The 17,843-nt window shown below is 42.6% G+C and overlaps 1 protein-coding gene across 2 annotated transcripts in view; it reads left to right on the top strand.

Moving 5' to 3' along the window:
• The window catches only part of KCND3 (potassium voltage-gated channel subfamily D member 3), a 709,390-nt gene that overhangs the window by 565,720 nt on the left and 125,827 nt on the right, over positions 1–17,843 (top strand). For both annotated transcript variants that reach the window (XM_069761728.1, XM_069761727.1), the window contains exon 4: positions 10,015–10,177. In XM_069761728.1, coding sequence (XP_069617829.1) covers positions 10,015–10,177 — 163 coding nt within the window. The remainder of the gene's footprint in view (positions 1–10,014; positions 10,178–17,843) is intronic.

Below are 17,843 nucleotides of genomic sequence, written 5' to 3'. Positions count from 1 at the left end.
CCAAAAGTCGGCGACTTTTGAAAATGAACGACCCGTTTCGCTCAACCCTATTAATGACCAAATACTTATTTTCCACCATAATTTGCAAAATAAATCTTGCCAAATCGGACAAGGGGATTTTCTGGATTTGTTTTCTCATTTTGACTCTCATAGTTGTGGTCTACCTATGATGTCAATTACAGGCCTCTCTCATCTTTTTAAGTGGGAGAACTTGCACAGTTGGTGGCTGACTAAATACTTTCTTCCCACTGTATTTAGGTGAAAGCTCTGCTTTAAAGACTAACCATCATTTCTATTTTATTTATTCATAAATCGATAATACACATAAAAATATGTAACTTTGTAATATATTTTTAGTTACAGAAATCCTTTTCTTTTTTCTCCTGGAGTGATAATTATTTCTAAAAGTTCCCAATCCATGGGTAAAATCTGTCTTCAGCGAATATAGGCTTTCACCCAGTTAGTGCTTATAAAGTTCTATGGAACATGCTTTAGAATGTCTGTGTCTACCTCTAGCCCTCTCCAACAAATTTTATAAGCACCAACTGTCATCTCCTATCTCATTAATAAGAGAATCAGCCTACACTGAATACAGAATTTAGCTATGAATTGAAATTGAAAGATCAACCCAGGAGGTGGAAAAAAAAGCAGATTTCTCAGATAAGATATATTACAAAGTTTCTTATTTTCACGCATATTATTGATTTGGTGAATAAAAATTAAAATAAAGGTTAATCTTTAAGCCGATGTTTTGTGCTGCTGAGGGGATCTACATGAACAGTACAGAATTGCTGTTTCATATAAAATACATGTAATTATTGAAACATTCCTACGGCCAAATGAAAAGTATCAAGAATTAAAATTCTGTACAGAAACCACTATGAATGTATTTCCCTAATGTAATCTTTAAATTGGCTTCGGAGGTGGAGTTTCATTTTATATTCTGGTACAAAGCGGCGCTTCAAAGTCTTGCAGATCATTAAAGCGAAGTGCTGGTGATGTAGCGTGGGATATGTATGTATGAACGCTGGTACACAGGTGCGGTATAATTGCCAACATTTCACAAGGATTTCCAGGGACACAGCTGCTGCCAAGCTTTTAACTACATCAAACCTGATATAGTGGAAATTTCTGCTCCATCATGCCTGCTGCCCACATTACAGTACATTTCATGTCTATGGCAATGTCATTTTTTTCTGCTTTTTCTTTTTTTTTTCTTTTTCTTTAAAGAGTTGAATTATGATCAAAATATAGAAAAATCGCAACGTCACATAATAATTGGTTTATAGTGGGATCATATCAAGGATAAACTTCTTACGATGGCATTAATGCTATTATTTACAACAATCTAATCAAGCTAATCAAGCCAGGATTGAAGGGGATTTGTCACCGGAGTTCAGAATACAAACTGCATACATTATGAAATAGATCTGATGATGTACTTACTTTAAAGGTACCGTCACACTCAGCAACTTTGCAAAGAGAACGACAACAATCCGTGGCGTTGCAGCGTCCTGGATAGCGATCTCGTTGTGTTTGACACGCAGCAGCGATCTGGATCCCGCTGTGCCATCGCTGGTCGGAGCAAGAAGTCCAGAACTTTATTTGGTCGCCAGGTCAGCGTGTATCGTCATGTTTGACATCAAAAGCAACGATGCCAGCAACGAGCATAGGGCCCCTAGATGTGTGTCGGATCGGTACCCTCCGGCTGTTTGACATGGAGCTAACAACCAGCGAGAACGAGAAGTGAGTCGCCGTTACATCACTGGATCACTCCTGCATCGTTCTGGTGTTGCTGTGTTTGATGTCTCTATAGCGACCTAAACAGCGACGCTCCAGCGATCTAGTTTAGGTCAGCTCGTTGTCTATATCGCTGCAACGTCGCTGAGTGTGACGGTACCTTAAGAATCCGTAGATCAGAATGGCCGTGTAATCCCATATGAGAGTTAAAACTCAACCTCCACCAACATAGCCTGATTGACATCTTCTCAGTGTCCCTCCACCCTGCTGCTGAGATCTCACACTGCTCAGTGCAAACTGCAGCCAGGGTGAGCAGAAACAATACATACAATTGGACTCGTGAGCTTTCTCTTACTTTAGCTCTCATAAACAGCCTTCTACAGCACTTGGCATTCTCTGGCAGTCCCATAAACAATGAATGGAGCAGAGTTCGAGCATGTGCACCTCTGATCCATTCAAGAAGGGGCTGCAGAACCTCATTCTTGGGTTTTAAAGCCATCCTGATGTCATGATCGCTAGGGTTCTCCAATGTTGAACCACCAGCAGTCAGCACTTTATCCCTTATGTTATAGATAGGGATAACTTGTGATTTGGAGAATAAATCTTTAATTTGGCACGTTAACGTGGCCTTGGTTCTGCAACTGACACCCTCACTAATCTCTGATGTTATAGTCCTATCGCTTTTGGGTATTTCTACAATGCTTCAGTTGCATTTTTTACTGTACTATGATACACTGACATACATCTTCCTTTGACTGTCATGAAGGAAAACTATGATAATGTGAAAGTGTAATAGAGTGCAGGTGTTGAGTATGTCACCACGGAACAGACAGACCAACTGTTGAGGGAGTTTATTAACAGGGATAAGATTCTCCTCGCAGGGAGGAAACAGTAGGATATAAACTAATAATATAACCGTGCAAATATATGGAAAGTAGTATAGGTTCCCGGACAGTCAAACAGTGTAACAGTAGTAAACGGAATTTCTTGAAAAAACACTTATCAGTCTGATGAGGACTTGCTTGTAGGGTCGTGTTCTCCAACGTAGGCGCCGAGAAACAGCAGCACTTGTCGACTCTGAAGTCTCTCCTCTGTTTCCTGGGAACTGGAAACTCTAGAGTTAAATCTTTGCAGTCTCTTCTCAGGGTGAAAGTGGAAGCAGGAAGCAGAACAGCCACACTGCTGCACAAGTCTCTGTATGTTAAGCTGACAGTCTCTCTGCAGTAGCAATGCTACACACACTGAGCTGTTTACTTGTCACACTCAGTGGTCACGGCTTGTCACTGCGGTCACCGGGGCTGCGCGCTCGGGTCACTGTCTCTGCACTGGCAGGGGGAAAGTCTCCTCTGATCATGGAGGCTTCCGAGTCCACATCCTCACATCTAGCCTTCACTATGGCTCGTATCTCAGCCTCAGTGCCCTCTTGGAAAGCACTCTCTCTTGGGGAGCACGGCGCTGCAGCCTGCTTTCTCTCTGACGCGCTGTCCCTTCTCTCTGGTGCGCTCTGCTTTTGCGCCCTCCGCCTGCTTGCTCTTTTGGACCACCGCCCCTTCCACTTCCTCTCTGCCCCCAACAGTCACATGTCTCCTCTGTCCAGGGCAGAAAGTCCTCCCCCCAACAACCCAGCTGTCCGTCTAAGTGGTTCCAGGTAAGGAGCAGGGAAAGCAACCTCCTTTGGGCTCTTCTTCCTCTTCATCCCCTTACAATAAAATACAGTTGTGGTCGCAGGATCAGGAAGCATGTCGGCCAGAAGTGTGCCTAATAGACACCTATTGGCATAGCGTTAATTGAGCTTGGGTTAGATTTCCTGCAGAGGGTTAGGATTGCTGCTGAAAAATAATATTTGATAGCTGCTCTTTTTCTTCAGTTGAAACTCCATAATTTTAGAGGGCTATCCTAGTTATATAAACCCCCACCAATCAGTGTGATTAGAAAATATCCTACTAAAATGCATACATTACAGAGGTGATCTTTTAAAAACAACAAGTAGGACTAGTAGTAGGATTAAATTAACTGTGAGTAAAAGTTTCTCAAGGTTAAAGCTGTATCAACACTGCAAGATAATCGTGAACGAGTATTGCTTATTGAGTGAAATGATCATTTGTGCAGCGAAAAAAAATCATTGTTCTCAGCAGTGCATCATCCTGTGTACACAAGACTCCCTCTGCCAAAATCAATGGAAGCCTTTGTGCAATGAGGGATCTAATATTCAGGGCCGGCATCAGCACCCAGCGTCCCTGGGCCTCCTGAGCAGGTGGGGGAGGCACTTGCCATTGAGGACACTGGCACAGTATGTGGGCTCAGTGTCTGTGCCAGTGCTTGCCCCTGCAAGTGCCCCTTCACCTGCTCAGGGCCCCGCTGTGGCCTCTTCTGCATCTTCTGACTGTGACGTTCATTATACTCTATGGGGCCCATCCTATACTGTAAGGAGCATTATATGGGGTCCATTATATATGGAGCAATATATGAGGCCTATCATATACTGGAGCATTATATGGAGCCCATCATATACTGTACTGAACATTATATGGGACCCATTATGTATGGAGCAATATGTGAGGCTCATTATTCTTTACAAGATGGAGCCCGATTCTAACGCATCGGGTATTCTAGAACATGTATGTATGTATATAGCAGCCACATAGTATATAGCACAGGCCATGTAGTATATAGGAGCCATGTAGTGTATAGCAAACAAATACTACGTGGCCTGTGCTATATACTATGTGGCTGCTATATACATACATATTGTAGAATACCCGATGCGTTAATACAGGCCACACAATATATAACAGTGGCCATGCAGTATATAACACAGCCACGTACTATATAACACATCCCACGCAGTATATAGCAGCCATGCAGTATATAACACAGGCGACGTAGTATATAACACAGGCCACGCAGTATATAACACTGGCCACGTAATATATAGCACAGCCCACGCAGTATATAGCAGGTATGTAGTATATAACACTGCCCACGCAGTATATAACAATGGCCACGTAATATATAGCACAGCCCATGGAGTATATCACACAGCCCACATAGTATATAACACTGCCTATGTAGTATATAGCAGCCACGCGGTATCTAACACAGCCCACGTAGTATACAGCAGTGTGGGCACCATATCCCTGATTAAAAAAATAGTTAAAATAAAAAATTGTTATATACTCACCCCTGGGATCCAGCGAAGCTCCGCCGATATGCGCACGGCTGCCGCCATCTTCCGTTCCCAGGATGCATTGCGAAATTACCGAGATGACTTAGCGGTCTCGCGAGACCACTAAGTCTTCCGGGTAATTTCGCAATGCATCGCCGGGAACGGAAGATGGTGGCCGGCTCGAGCGGCCCGGCGAACTACGGAGGGTAAGAATAGCAGGTTTTTTGTTTTTTTATTATTTTTAACATTACATTTTTTTATTATTGATGCCGCATAGGCAGCATCAATAGTAAAAAGTTGGGGACACACAGGGTTAAATAGCAGCGGTTACGGAGTGCGTTACCCGCGGCACAACGCGGTGCATTACCGCCGGCATTAACCCTGTGTGAGCGGTGACTGGAGGGAAGTATGCGGGCTCCGGGCACTGACTGCGGGGAATAAGGAGCGGCCATTTTCTTCCGGACAGTGCCCGTCGCTGATTGGTCGTGGCTGTTTTGCCGCGACCGATCAGCGACTTGGATTTTCATGACAGACAGATGCCGCGACCAATCAATATCCGTGACAGACAGACAGGAAGACAGACAGACAGAAGTGACCCTTAGACAATTATATAGTAGACTAAATGGTGGCCCGATTCTAACGCCTCGAGTATTCTAGAATATGCATGTCCACATAGTATATTGCCCAGTCACGTAGTATATTGCCCAGCCACGTAGTATATTGCCCAGCCACGTAGTATATCACCCAGCCACGTGGTATATAGCCCAGCTACGTAGTATATTGCCCAGTCACATAGTATATTGCCCAGCCACATAGTATATTGCCCAGCCACGTAGTATATTGCCCAGTCACGTAGTATATTGCCCAGCCACATAGTATATTGCCCAGTCACGTAGTATATTGCCCAGCCACGTAGTATATTGCCCAGCCACATAGTATATTGCCCAGTCATGTAGTATATTGCCCAGCCACGTAGTATATTGCACAGCAACAGAGTATACAGCACAGAGCCATGTAGTATACAGACTTAAAATAAAAAATAAACATATACTCACCCTCCGTTGAAGTCCTGGACCTGTGTGCGGTGCACGCGGCAGCTTCCGGTCCCAGGGTTGGTATGGGCGCAGGACCTGTGATGATGTCGTGGTCACGTGACCGTGATGTCATGGCAGGTCTTTCTCACAGGACCTGTGATGACGTCGCGGTCACATGACCGTGACGTCATGGCAGGTCCTTGTCGCATACCATCCTTGCTACCGGAACCTGCCACTTGCATGAAGCGGTCACCGGAGCGTCTCGAGGAGCGGGAAAGGTGCCGGAATGTGAGTATATGATGATTTTGTATTTTTTTAATTACCGGTCCATTAGCGCTGCCATTAACCCTCTGTGAGCGCTGACTGGAGGGGAGTACGGAGCGGGCACTGACTGCGGGGAAGAAGGAGCAGCCATGTTGCCGCCTGACAGCGCCCATCGCTGATTGGTTGTGGCAATGTTCGTGGGCATTTTGCCATGACCAATCAGCGACTTGGATTCCATGACAGACAGAGGCTGCGACCAATGAATATCCGTGACAGACAGACAGAAGGACAGACAGAAAGACGAAAATGACCCTTAGACAATTATATAGTAGACTAGATTGTGGCCCGATTCTAACGCATCGGGTATTCTAGAATATGCATGTCCCCGTAGTATATGGACAATGATGATTCCAGAATTCGCGGCAGATTGTGCTGATTGGTCGAGGCAACCTTTATGACATCATCGTCGCCATGGCAACCATTATGACATCTACGTCGATACTGTGCCCGTCGCTGAATCAGAAACGTGGGATTTCTATGTCCTTTATGACATCATCGTCGCTGTGCCCGTTGCTGATTGGTCGAGGCCTGGCGGCCTCGACCAATCAGAGACGCGGGATGTCTACGTCCTTTATGACATCATTGTCGCTGTGCTCGTCGCTGACCAATCAGAGGCGCGGGATTTCTAAGTCGATGCTGTGCCCGTTGCTGATTGGTCGAGGCCTGGCGGCCTCGACCAATCAGAGACGTGGGATTTCCAGGACAGACAGACAGACAGACAGAAAGACAGACAGAAAGACAGACAGACAGAAAAAACCCTTAGGCAATTATATATATAGATGGAGCATTATATGGGGCCCATTATACAGTATGGATCAATATATGGGGCTTATTATACTGTAAGGAGCAATATATGAAGTTCATTATTCTGTATGGAGCAATATATGTGGCTCATTATACTGTATGGAGCATTATATGCGGTCCATTATTCTGTGTGGAGCAATATTTGTAGCTCAGTAGTCTGTATAAGGCATTATATGGGGCCCATTATTCTATATGGAACAATATATGGTGCCCATAATACTGTATGGAGCAATATATGAGGCTAATTATTCTGTATAGAGCACTATGTGGTGCCCATAATACTGTATGGAGCAATATATGAGGCTAATTATTCTGTATAGAGCACTATGTGGTGCCCATAATACTGTATGGAGCAATATATGTGGCTCATTATACTGTATGGAGCGCTATGTGGTGCCCATAATACTGTATGGAGCAATATATGAGGCTAATTATTCTGTATAGAGCACTATGTGGTGCCCATAATACTGTATGGAGCAATATATGAGGCTAATTATTCTGTATAGAGCACTATGTGGTGCCCATAATACTGTATGGAGGACTATACTGTCTGGTTTCTGAGCTAATGTAGATTTCACAATAGATATCACTCGTTTAATGTAAGAAGTGAAATCTGGCATTGTACTATACCTATATTTCTATATTTCTCTGCCGTATCTGTGCATCATGAATGGTGGTATTGAGTTGAGTTGCCCGCCAGGGCCGTGGGATGCCCGGTACCGGGTCTGGTGTTCCCAGGGGGATGTCACGGTGGCGACCTGGTCCGTGGCCCTGGGCGCCCATGTAAAAGGGGAAATTAAATAAAGTTTATGTTCGTGATATCACCTGTGGTATTCGGTTAGTGGGAACCGACGCTGCTTTAAGGGGTCCTCTGGGGTGATGTTATGGCAGCTAAATGGTATAACTTCCCGCAGGTGAAGTATGTCCCCAGGGCTCCCGGAGTGTAGATGGAAGATGGTGAATGGTGCAGCAAAGAACAAGGACACAGGTTTGCAGCCTCTTTACCTGGTTTACTGAAGACTTCAGGCAGCCACAGTCCAGGGTACCAGATCACTGGGCAGTCTGGGTCCGGCCGGCTTGGAAGCGAATCCAGAGTCCCCTTTACCAAGTGGAGTTAAAAGCCTTCCTCTAGCACGGTGGTGTTGTAGTCCCTTACTGCCTATGGCTTCAGATAAGGTCCTCACAGTTCTTCTCTCTGTCTCCCATATAGGAAAGGACAATACCTGTATGACAGGTAACCCGAGCCTTTTTACAGGGACTCTAGCATGCCCCGGGCTCTATGTGTTACTGTGTCTTCAGGTGTGTGTGGCGGACAGGTAACTTGCAATTCAGCTATCCTGCCGGTCTCTGCTATGTGTCTTAGAGTCCCACAAAAGCCTCGGTATTCCGGCTACCGGTGATCTGCGCTTCAGAGGGAGATAGTTCATTTGCAGCTTAGTTATTATGGGCCCTAGACTGCATAAAAGAACTATAGACCAAGGCTCCTGTCTCTATCTTTTGGAGCGCAGTAGATTGCTGTAAAATAGACTTTTACTTTTTGCTAACTGAGGAGAAGTCATGGTTGTAACTCATTTGCTCTCAGTGTATTAGGAGACTGCAGACAATGGTGTTCAGTAAATCTATCACACAACTTGCTGTACTTTAGATTTTAGAAATCATCCCGGACTTATGACTTTTGAGGGCCGATACAGAGCATCATTGGATCAATGAAGTCAATTCACCATTGTGTTTAAACCATCTGATCTATAAAAAGTTAATCACTGTTGCCTTCCAGAGTCGAAAGGTTTAACAGTTCATAAATTTCAAACTAAGCCCAATTTAACCTTTCTGACATCGATTTTGTCTCCTTCTTAGTAGGATTTACATGCATAATTTTATTCAGCTAGAGGCATTGTCTTTTTTAATTAAAGCTTTGAACACAGAGAAGAGCTTGAGAGGGGCTTAAATGTGAGCCATCACAATCCTGTCAAGTTTAGGGCACATTTAGTCTCACGGTCATGTTTTAGGTGCATTGTAAGGTCATTTAAGAACCATCCCATTGAAGTGAGTAGGAATGAAAAATCATAACTGAACATTAGAATCTTACCTGTTTCAAGCAAGATAACAAACATTTACATGTCCTCCTGTAATAGGTGAAGATATGTGATGTAAAGGTGGCTCGAAAAGAAGAGGAGAGAGAATGGGAAAGGTTCAAGAAAGGACGGGACAAAGGAAGAAAGGGAGGAATGTGTTAAGTGATAGGATATAGAGTGAAGGTGGAAGGAAATATGAAAGGAAGGGTAAGAGAAAAAGAAAAAGTGGGGAAGCGAGACTACAGGAAATGAATGGAAAAAAGGAGATAGACTGTGTGCAAAGGAAGAAAATGGAGGAAAAGGTGGGTGAATGGAAAAAAAGAAGAATGGAAGAGGTTGTGAGGAGAGAAAGTGAGAGAGTAAGAAAAGAAGAGCCGAAAAGGAAATAGAGAGAGAAGGAGAGAAAAGGAAGAAAAAAAGTGAATTATAGAGAGAAGAAAGGAAAATTAGGGATAGAAGAGAAGAAAATGAAATAAGAGAGCTGGAAAGCAGGAAGCATGGAAGAAAGGAAGAAACAAATAAAAAGCAAGTGATAAAGTAAGAAAGAAGAAAAGGAAGGAAGAGGCGTGGAGGGTGGCGAGGGAGGGATAAATAAAGAGGGACAGCCGAGAGAAAAAAGGGGGGAAAGGAAGGTAGAATGTGAAATGATAAAACAGCAGATGGATGGGAGAAGGAGAGACAATAGGAAAGGAAAGTTTATTTGTACTGTAAAATCCTTCTCTCAGTTTGTGTTGCACAATGACGGATCAGTGACCTAATCCTGGTGCTTGTAATACATGAGATCCCTGGAGTATGTTAATCTTCATTTTCTATTTTAGATGAATAATATGTTGAATATATTGATTTTAATGTGTCCTATTTTTCTCTGTGTTAGGTACGGTGACATGGTACCCAAGACTATAGCTGGAAAAATCTTTGGATCTATCTGCTCGCTGAGTGGGGTCCTTGTGATTGCACTGCCAGTCCCTGTCATTGTTTCAAATTTCAGCCGAATTTACCACCAGAATCAGCGGGCTGACAAGAGGCGAGCACAAAAGGTCGGTAATCCATAAGTCACTCCTTAAACAAATCTGGGAAAGTGGAGCTGTTTATGTCTGTACGTTCATTGAGCCTGCGATTTATTCGGAATGTCATCGTTACCTGCGCAGGCTATAGTAACTGAAAACTATAAATCCCCTGATTTTTCCAAACACAACCCAAAGTCTTGTAGTAAAAAAAAAAAGGTTCACAGACAACTGGGACCATTATATATATATATATATATATATGTAGGATTATGATAAAAAAGCTGGCCACCCAATATATCAAGCACCAGGAGATCCCAGCTTCTTGACGTGTTCAATGCCATCTACTTGCTTAACTTTTTGCGTCACAGATGGTTTACAACAGCAGATTATTATATTATTCCGAGATTTTTTGGACATATGAAGACTGAAACTGTTCAATTCAGAACTGAAAAAGTTTCCCAGTCTGATGACCTTCGCTGCCTTCTGTATTGTGATGAATGATGGATAGAAATTGGTGGGAACAGTATGAGTCCATGAACCCATGTGTGGCTTTAACATTTCAACTAGTAATTGTGGTAATTGTTTAATGGTGCATAAAATGTTTTCTCGGCTTTTAATATGGCCGATCGTAGAATCTAGGACCTCGATGAACTGCGCAGAATATGTAGACTACATCATTGCTGATCACAACTGATGGATACTTTCAACAGTAGCAATCATTAAATAAGAAGGGTCATGTCGAACGTCGCAGTCCCGTTACGCACTTTCGGGATGAAATTTTAACATGCCATGTGCAGTTTAGCAGGTTCGCATCTAATGTAGACTTGTACTTAGTTGAGATGCTTCATTACGACTGCTACCTTGCATTATTGCCATGGTTATCTGTCCCTTATTATATTTCTTGCACTAAGGATGGTTTCAGGTTTCACGCATTTTTTTAAAATTATTTCTCTATGGGCATTTTGCAGCATTTTTTTTTTATCTTTTTTTTTTCTTTGCTGCTTTTTTTCTGAGGTTTTTGCACATTTTTTTCTTTGTTATTTTTTTGGGTCCTGTATATTTGTTTCCAAGTACAATAAGTTATAGATTTGGCATTCATTTATTTCTTTTATCCGTAGTTTTAGCCATATATATAAAAAATGTATGCTAATAAAAAAAAGAAAGCAAAAGGTTTATAAAACACCTGAAAATCATGTCGTTTTCTACAAGTTTAAAAAAAAACCATGAAAAACTACCATCTATGTGAAGGAAGCATAACATGGTAATATGGAACAGAAAATTAATGTTGAGGATTGCTAAGCTTCGTTGCCCTTTTCCTGCCCTCAGCTCATTGCCAGTCAGCTTTTGAGCTAAAGGCCTAAGTAATCAAAGGCTGGATGACTGAACGCTAGGGATAATTGGAAGACTTTCCTAAAACGAAAAATTTGACTTAATGTCTTTTTATTTCTCTTTTGGTCTGTGGAATTAAATATTACTGTGTTAGTAAAACTAAAAAGGTATGTTAGTAAATGAATGCAGTAATAAAAGTGAGTCTGTCAACGCAAAATGACTGTTCAAACCAAGCATAGGTGCATCCTTGGCTTGGCCAAACAGTTCAATGCTTGTCTTCCTACTTGTTTTCAGTGTAGCTCCCTTTCTGTATAGATAAAGCTGTCAATCATGGAAGAAGGGGAAGATACAAGATTAGGAGGGAAGGTGCAATGAAGTGTTTGGCCATGACAAGGGTGCACATAGAACCTGCGCTAGGTTTGATCTGTCATTTTATGACTTCAGTTACTCAGAACAAGTCTTGGTAGGACTAAGGGTACGTTCACATTTGCGGTTTGCGCCGCAGCGTCGCCGCCGCAACAAAACGCATGCGTCGTGCGGCCCTATCTTTAACATTGGCGCCGCATGGGGCCGCATGTGCATGCGTTGTGTTGCGTTTTACGCCGCATGCGGCGTTAGGGCGCACCTGTCTGGGCGCGGCAAACGCAACATGTTGGATTTTTTGTGCGGCGCCGACCTTTTAAAAAACGCATGCGTCGTGCGGCCCTATCTTTAACATTGGCGCCGCATGGGGCCGCATGTGCATGCGTTTTGCTGCGTTTTTGTTTGCGTTGTGCGTTGCGGCGACGACGCTGCGGCGCACAACGCAAATGTGAACTTAGACTAAGTGATCAGCCATATCCGTGAATGAGGTTTTTTTTTTTATAGAAATAGTATAAGTTTAACCTACTTGCACTGGATCTGTAAAACAAGCAGCTGCTGAACCGCTTATGCTCTAGTTCAGCCGAATCCTGCAGATGGAGTAAGCTTCGTGTATCTGTATGGAGCTAAATCATATCTGGCATTCAAGATCAAAACTGAAGAATGATGATTAAAGCTCTGGGTGAATAGTTCGCTCTGACACTGGCATACCCTTCCATGTAAAACAGTCACAAATAGAATTAACCAGCCAACAGCTGAAGGAAACTAATCTGCCAGAGTCCTCCGTAAATCCGCTTTGCAGTGCAACTGATACATAATGTGACCTTAAAGTTGAAGTCAAATTCTCAGTCGCAAGTATTACAACATATGGTATCTCAGAACATGGTCTGCGAATATAAAGAATAATTAAAACCTGGCAATTCTAGTCAGTGACTGCAGCTAATGAAGGAGGGATCCATCAGAATAGTGACAGCACAAGAGACGCTAATGCTAGTACCAAGTTAGCACCATTTATAAAGGCATTTTTAGTGTTTTTTTACAGCAAGAGTGGCACATGTATATATAGTCTATCAGTGCAATGGTTACACAGTGCTTATATCAGGTAAGCATCTACCGTAGAATTAGCCCCATTAATAGACTCTTTATAGTGGGAAGACAGACCTGGTTGGTTCCACAATGTATTACTATCATCTAGTGAGGGGAGATAGTCCATATTTTGCTGTTTAGTCCATATAATAATGTCCACTTGTATGAAGAGGAACTGGTGATCTAGATCAGGGGTCCACAACTCCAGTCCTCAAGGCCCACCAACAGGTCATGTTTTCAGGATTTCCTTTGCATTGCACAGGTGATGCAATTATTACCTGGGCAAGACTAAGGAAATCCTGAAAACATGACATGTTGGTGGGCCTTGAGGACTGGAGTTGGGGACCCCTGATCTAGATTATATTCCTTTACAGAATAATTGCATGACAGTCATTGGATATCAGCAAACCATTCGTTGTGTATAGCGGCCTCCTCAGTTTCCCCAACAAAGGATATTGGGGAGATAAGGATTGGGCAGTTTGAATGAAAAAAAAGGAGATAAGTTTGTTCTCCAGATGTGTGGGGCAGCAGCCATTATTGTTCTTCTCCACAGAGAACACATGAACGCTTGGCCGAGCTTTCGTGTTTATGGGATTTAGAGAGAAATAGCTGTTGGAAGAACGAGCATGTAATAGAGATTCTGGAATCACTTGCTTTTGTGCATTTGCGTGGGGTTGTGGCAGGAATCCTTCGTCAGCTAAAAGTCCAACAGATATTTCTCTCAGCTCCTCCACATGCAGGAGCGCTCACTCTTCCAATCACTCCTGTGTTCTCCACGAGAAGACTGCGGCAAGAATCCTCTGGTGACCAATTATATTGAAAAGAACAAAAAGTATCAGCAGGCAGAAATCAGACATGACGGATACTTATCTCATTCTCCTACATCATCTGTCATGGAAGAATTCAGAAGTTCCCACACACATTAGACTGTCAGCCGCGCTCACCAATACTCAACGTTAGTCTAATGGGTATGGGGGCTTTAATTTATCAAATATATGGGCACCAAATCATCTTTAATTTGCCTTTTTTATGTCACTTTCCTTTTTATGTATTGTACCTTTAATTGCCCTTTTTCTTACACTTTTGGAAACAATTTCAGCAAAATGATTAGTAAATTTAGGGTAAAGTTAAAAATAGGCTTTCTTCCCATCGTGAACAGTGTTTGAGACTTTTAACCCCAAAAGTCACAAGTATGTGCCAAAAGTCATAAAAATTGTGGCAAGATTAGTATACTCAAAAATACACCAGGGGGGAGACTGGAGTGAAGTTGCACCAACTTTTGCGAATTTGTAAAAAGTCGTAATTGATGAGTCTGACTAACACATCTGGAATTGCTAGATGCCACCCACAAAGCAAAAAACAGTAAAACAGGGATCACACATAAAACAGACTTCAAAAAAAGCATAACTAGAATAATGAATTCGGTGCAAACAAAAAAAGGAGTAAATCATACAAAACTAAACAAAAAACAAATGCAAAGGTAACGATGAATTGGGGGCCATTGTTTTCTAGGTTTTCAAGTTTTACCATTTTCAAGATCTCCTGTGGAATAATGACTATCGACGCATGGGGAAATTTTAAAGGACTTGGTCCACAAAAATAACACCAGCTTTTCACAATACAGGTGAAAAGTTGCTGATCACTGGGGCTCTGACAAATTGGGACCCCACCAATATCAGGAATAAAGCTCTGTAGTTGTCTGAATAGAGGGGTCTTCCTGCCTGTATGCCACCACCCCTGCATGACGAAGAATTGTCAGGGTATATTTGAAGGTTGCAGAACTTTTCCTTCTGCAATTGTAAAGCTTTCTTAACATAAAAACTGATGATTTGATTTGAATATTATCATTATGGCTACTTATCTTTTGCTACAAACAGTGGATTTGATAGGTCAATACCAGCCTAACATGTAGTAATAAGCACTGGCTGACTGATATAATTTTGTCCATAGAGGATGATATGTTTTATCGAATAATCTTGTACAATAAAGGGTTATCAATTCGTCAGCAATGATGGAATCGATAAAGTTTGATTCTGAATACTGGCTGCCAAAAATGTTTTATTAATATTGGCTGATCTGTAAGGTTTATCCATACAGCTTTCTGTGCACAAATCTGACCTATGGGTATTATTGTTCTTATTACAGATGATTATGTATACTGAATAATGGCTGGCATATAATATAGCTTGGTATGAGACACTGAATGGCTTTTAGGGATTGTCAGACTTCTAAAATTATTTTTAAAAGGCAAGGAACATCATAAAATAATAAAGAATTGTATACATGGCAACAATTTACAGGGTTCTTTATTCTATAAAAGTGTTGCAAAATGATTTACCAAGCAATATGTTAGAATTATGAATTTTGCACTTAATTGGACCTGTTAATCCTCCTCATCTTGCACAGATTCTCTATCATTCTGTCCAAATATATAATTTCGGATACAGGTAATCTCTCCTTAAATATGTTTCTCCTTACCCGGCCGCGGTCCAGCGCCGTCCTCTTCCTTTTTCATATGCGGAGCAGACAGGCCGGCACATGGCAGTGACGTTCTACGCCGCTGATGTCAGTTGTCAGCCTCTGACTGTCTGATGGCTGTTAACGATTTCGAACCCACGTTCAGTTGAAAACTGTGGGCCAGGGAACCGGATTGGGGTGCTGCTTCTTGCCGGTTTGCTATTTTAACAAGTGGTTACACCGAATCGGGGAGAAGCCCTTGAATCCAACCACTGGAGATGTCAAATCCTTATCTTTCCCAACATCATCTGCCAGGGAGTATCCAGAGGCCCCAATATACATCAGATTGTCAACTGTCCCTGCCTATCTCATTTTCATTCGATAAAGTGACACAGTCCTGTATGTATTAGTGTGGCATTCACACACCATTTTCCCCCTTTCAGTTAATAACTTTCTAATCTTTAAAAGTAAGAATGACAAATCTATTCTACATTTAATATATTTTATATATAGCACATAAAAACCATAGGATTGCATGTGAACACTGCAGGCACCGCGATGCAACTAGGTACAACCAACGGCAAAACAAAATTATCGCCCCATCCTTGAAGGGAATGTGTTAGCAGGATTTCAACCCCCAAACTGTTTATATATGCCTGTAGGTCTTTCAAAGACTATTCCAGCAATACTTTTACACGACTACTCTGTTCCTCTGTTATTGAGAAATCAGTGTTTTGAATTTGTGTGCAAATGAGGCAAAAAAGCTATTTGTGAATATGAAGCTCTGTTACTCCAGCTCTATTCCCTGCCCAGCGTTGTATCCTCCTGCTTGACTGACAGCCTCTATGCTGTGAGACTTCGGTCAAATGAGTTGACAGTAGTGTTGAGCATTCCGATACCGCAAGTATCGGGTATCGGCCGATATTTGCGGTATCGGAATTCCGATACCGAGATCCGATATTTTTGTGATATCGGGTATCGGTATCGAATCAATAGGGATGTGGAAAATAAAGAATTAAAATAAAAAATATTGATATGCTCACCTCTCCGGCGGCCCCTGGACTTCACGCTGCTATCCGGGAGGCTTCTTTGTTTAAAAAGCGCGCCTTTCGGACCGGTGAATGACGTCCCGGCTTCTGATTGGTCGCGTGCCGCCCATGTGACCGGCACGCGACCAATCAGAGGCCGCGATGTCATTCGCAGGTCCTCAATTCCTAGAATTAGCAGTTTTGTGAATGAGAATGACGTCGCGGCTTCTGATTGGCCGCGTGCCGCCCATGTGACCGGCACGCGGCCAATCAGAAGCCGCGACGTCATTCACAGGTCCGAAAGGCGCGCTTTTTAAACAAAGAAGCCTCCCGGTTAGCAGTGTGAAGTCCAGGGGCCGCCGGAGAGGTGAGCATATCAATATTTTTTATTTTAATTCTTTATTTTACACATCCCTATGGATCCCAGGGCCTGAAGGAGAGTTTCCTCTCCTTCAGACCCTGGGAACCATGAGAATACCTTCCGATACTTGATGTCCCATTGACTTGTATTGGTATCGGATATCTGTATCGGCGATATCCGATATTTTTCGGGTATCGGCCGATACTATCCGATACCGATACTTTCACGTATCGGACGGTATCGCTCAACACTAGTTGTCAGTAAAGCAGGAAGAGGTGGTGTAACTGGGCACAGAATAGAACTGGAGTGACAGAGGCTACAGACGAACAAATCAGTCTCATAATAGCTCATTGCATACAAATTAAACCACTTATTTCTCAATAACATAGGAACAAACTAGCCATGTAAAGGTAATACTGGACTTCTCTTTGAAAGAACTAGATGCACATAAAACTAATTTTTGGTGAAATCATTCCCTTTTGGGGGTAAAGGCTATCTTTCAGAATTCCATTCTTATTTAATGGGAACCAGTCAGCAGGTTTTTGCTACCTCACAGCATGATGTAGGCGAGGAGACTCTGAATTCAATGATGTATAACTTAAATTACTGGGTACGGCCATTCTGATACTAAACAGAGTTTTTAGATTTAGCAGTGCAGAAGAGATGAGAAAGCTGCCTCTGTACAGCAAGAGATTATCAAAACTAAATCGAACAACCCAGAAAGTGACACATCTCTGGAATCAGGGTCTCTGCCCCTATACCAGAGGTGGGCCATTTATGGCCCAGAAAGTCCTTTCCTGCAACCCGTGGGCAAAATGTCGTCCTGACTAGTGTTGAGCGATACCGTCCGATACTTGAAAGTATCGGTATCGGATAGTATCGGCCGATACCCGAAAAATATCGGATATCGCCGATACCGATATCCGATACCAATACAAGTCAATGGGACATCAAGTATCGGAATGTATCCTCATGGATCCCAGGGTCTGAAGGAGAGGAAACTCTCCTTCAGGCCCTGGGATCCATATTAAAGTGTAAAATAAAGAATTAAAATAAAAAATATTGTTATATTCAC

Source organism: Ranitomeya imitator, chromosome 3 (genome assembly GCF_032444005.1).
Source record: "Ranitomeya imitator isolate aRanImi1 chromosome 3, aRanImi1.pri, whole genome shotgun sequence".
Taxonomy (NCBI): domain Eukaryota; kingdom Metazoa; phylum Chordata; class Amphibia; order Anura; family Dendrobatidae; genus Ranitomeya; species Ranitomeya imitator.
This window is presented reverse-complemented; position numbering and strand designations above follow the sequence as displayed.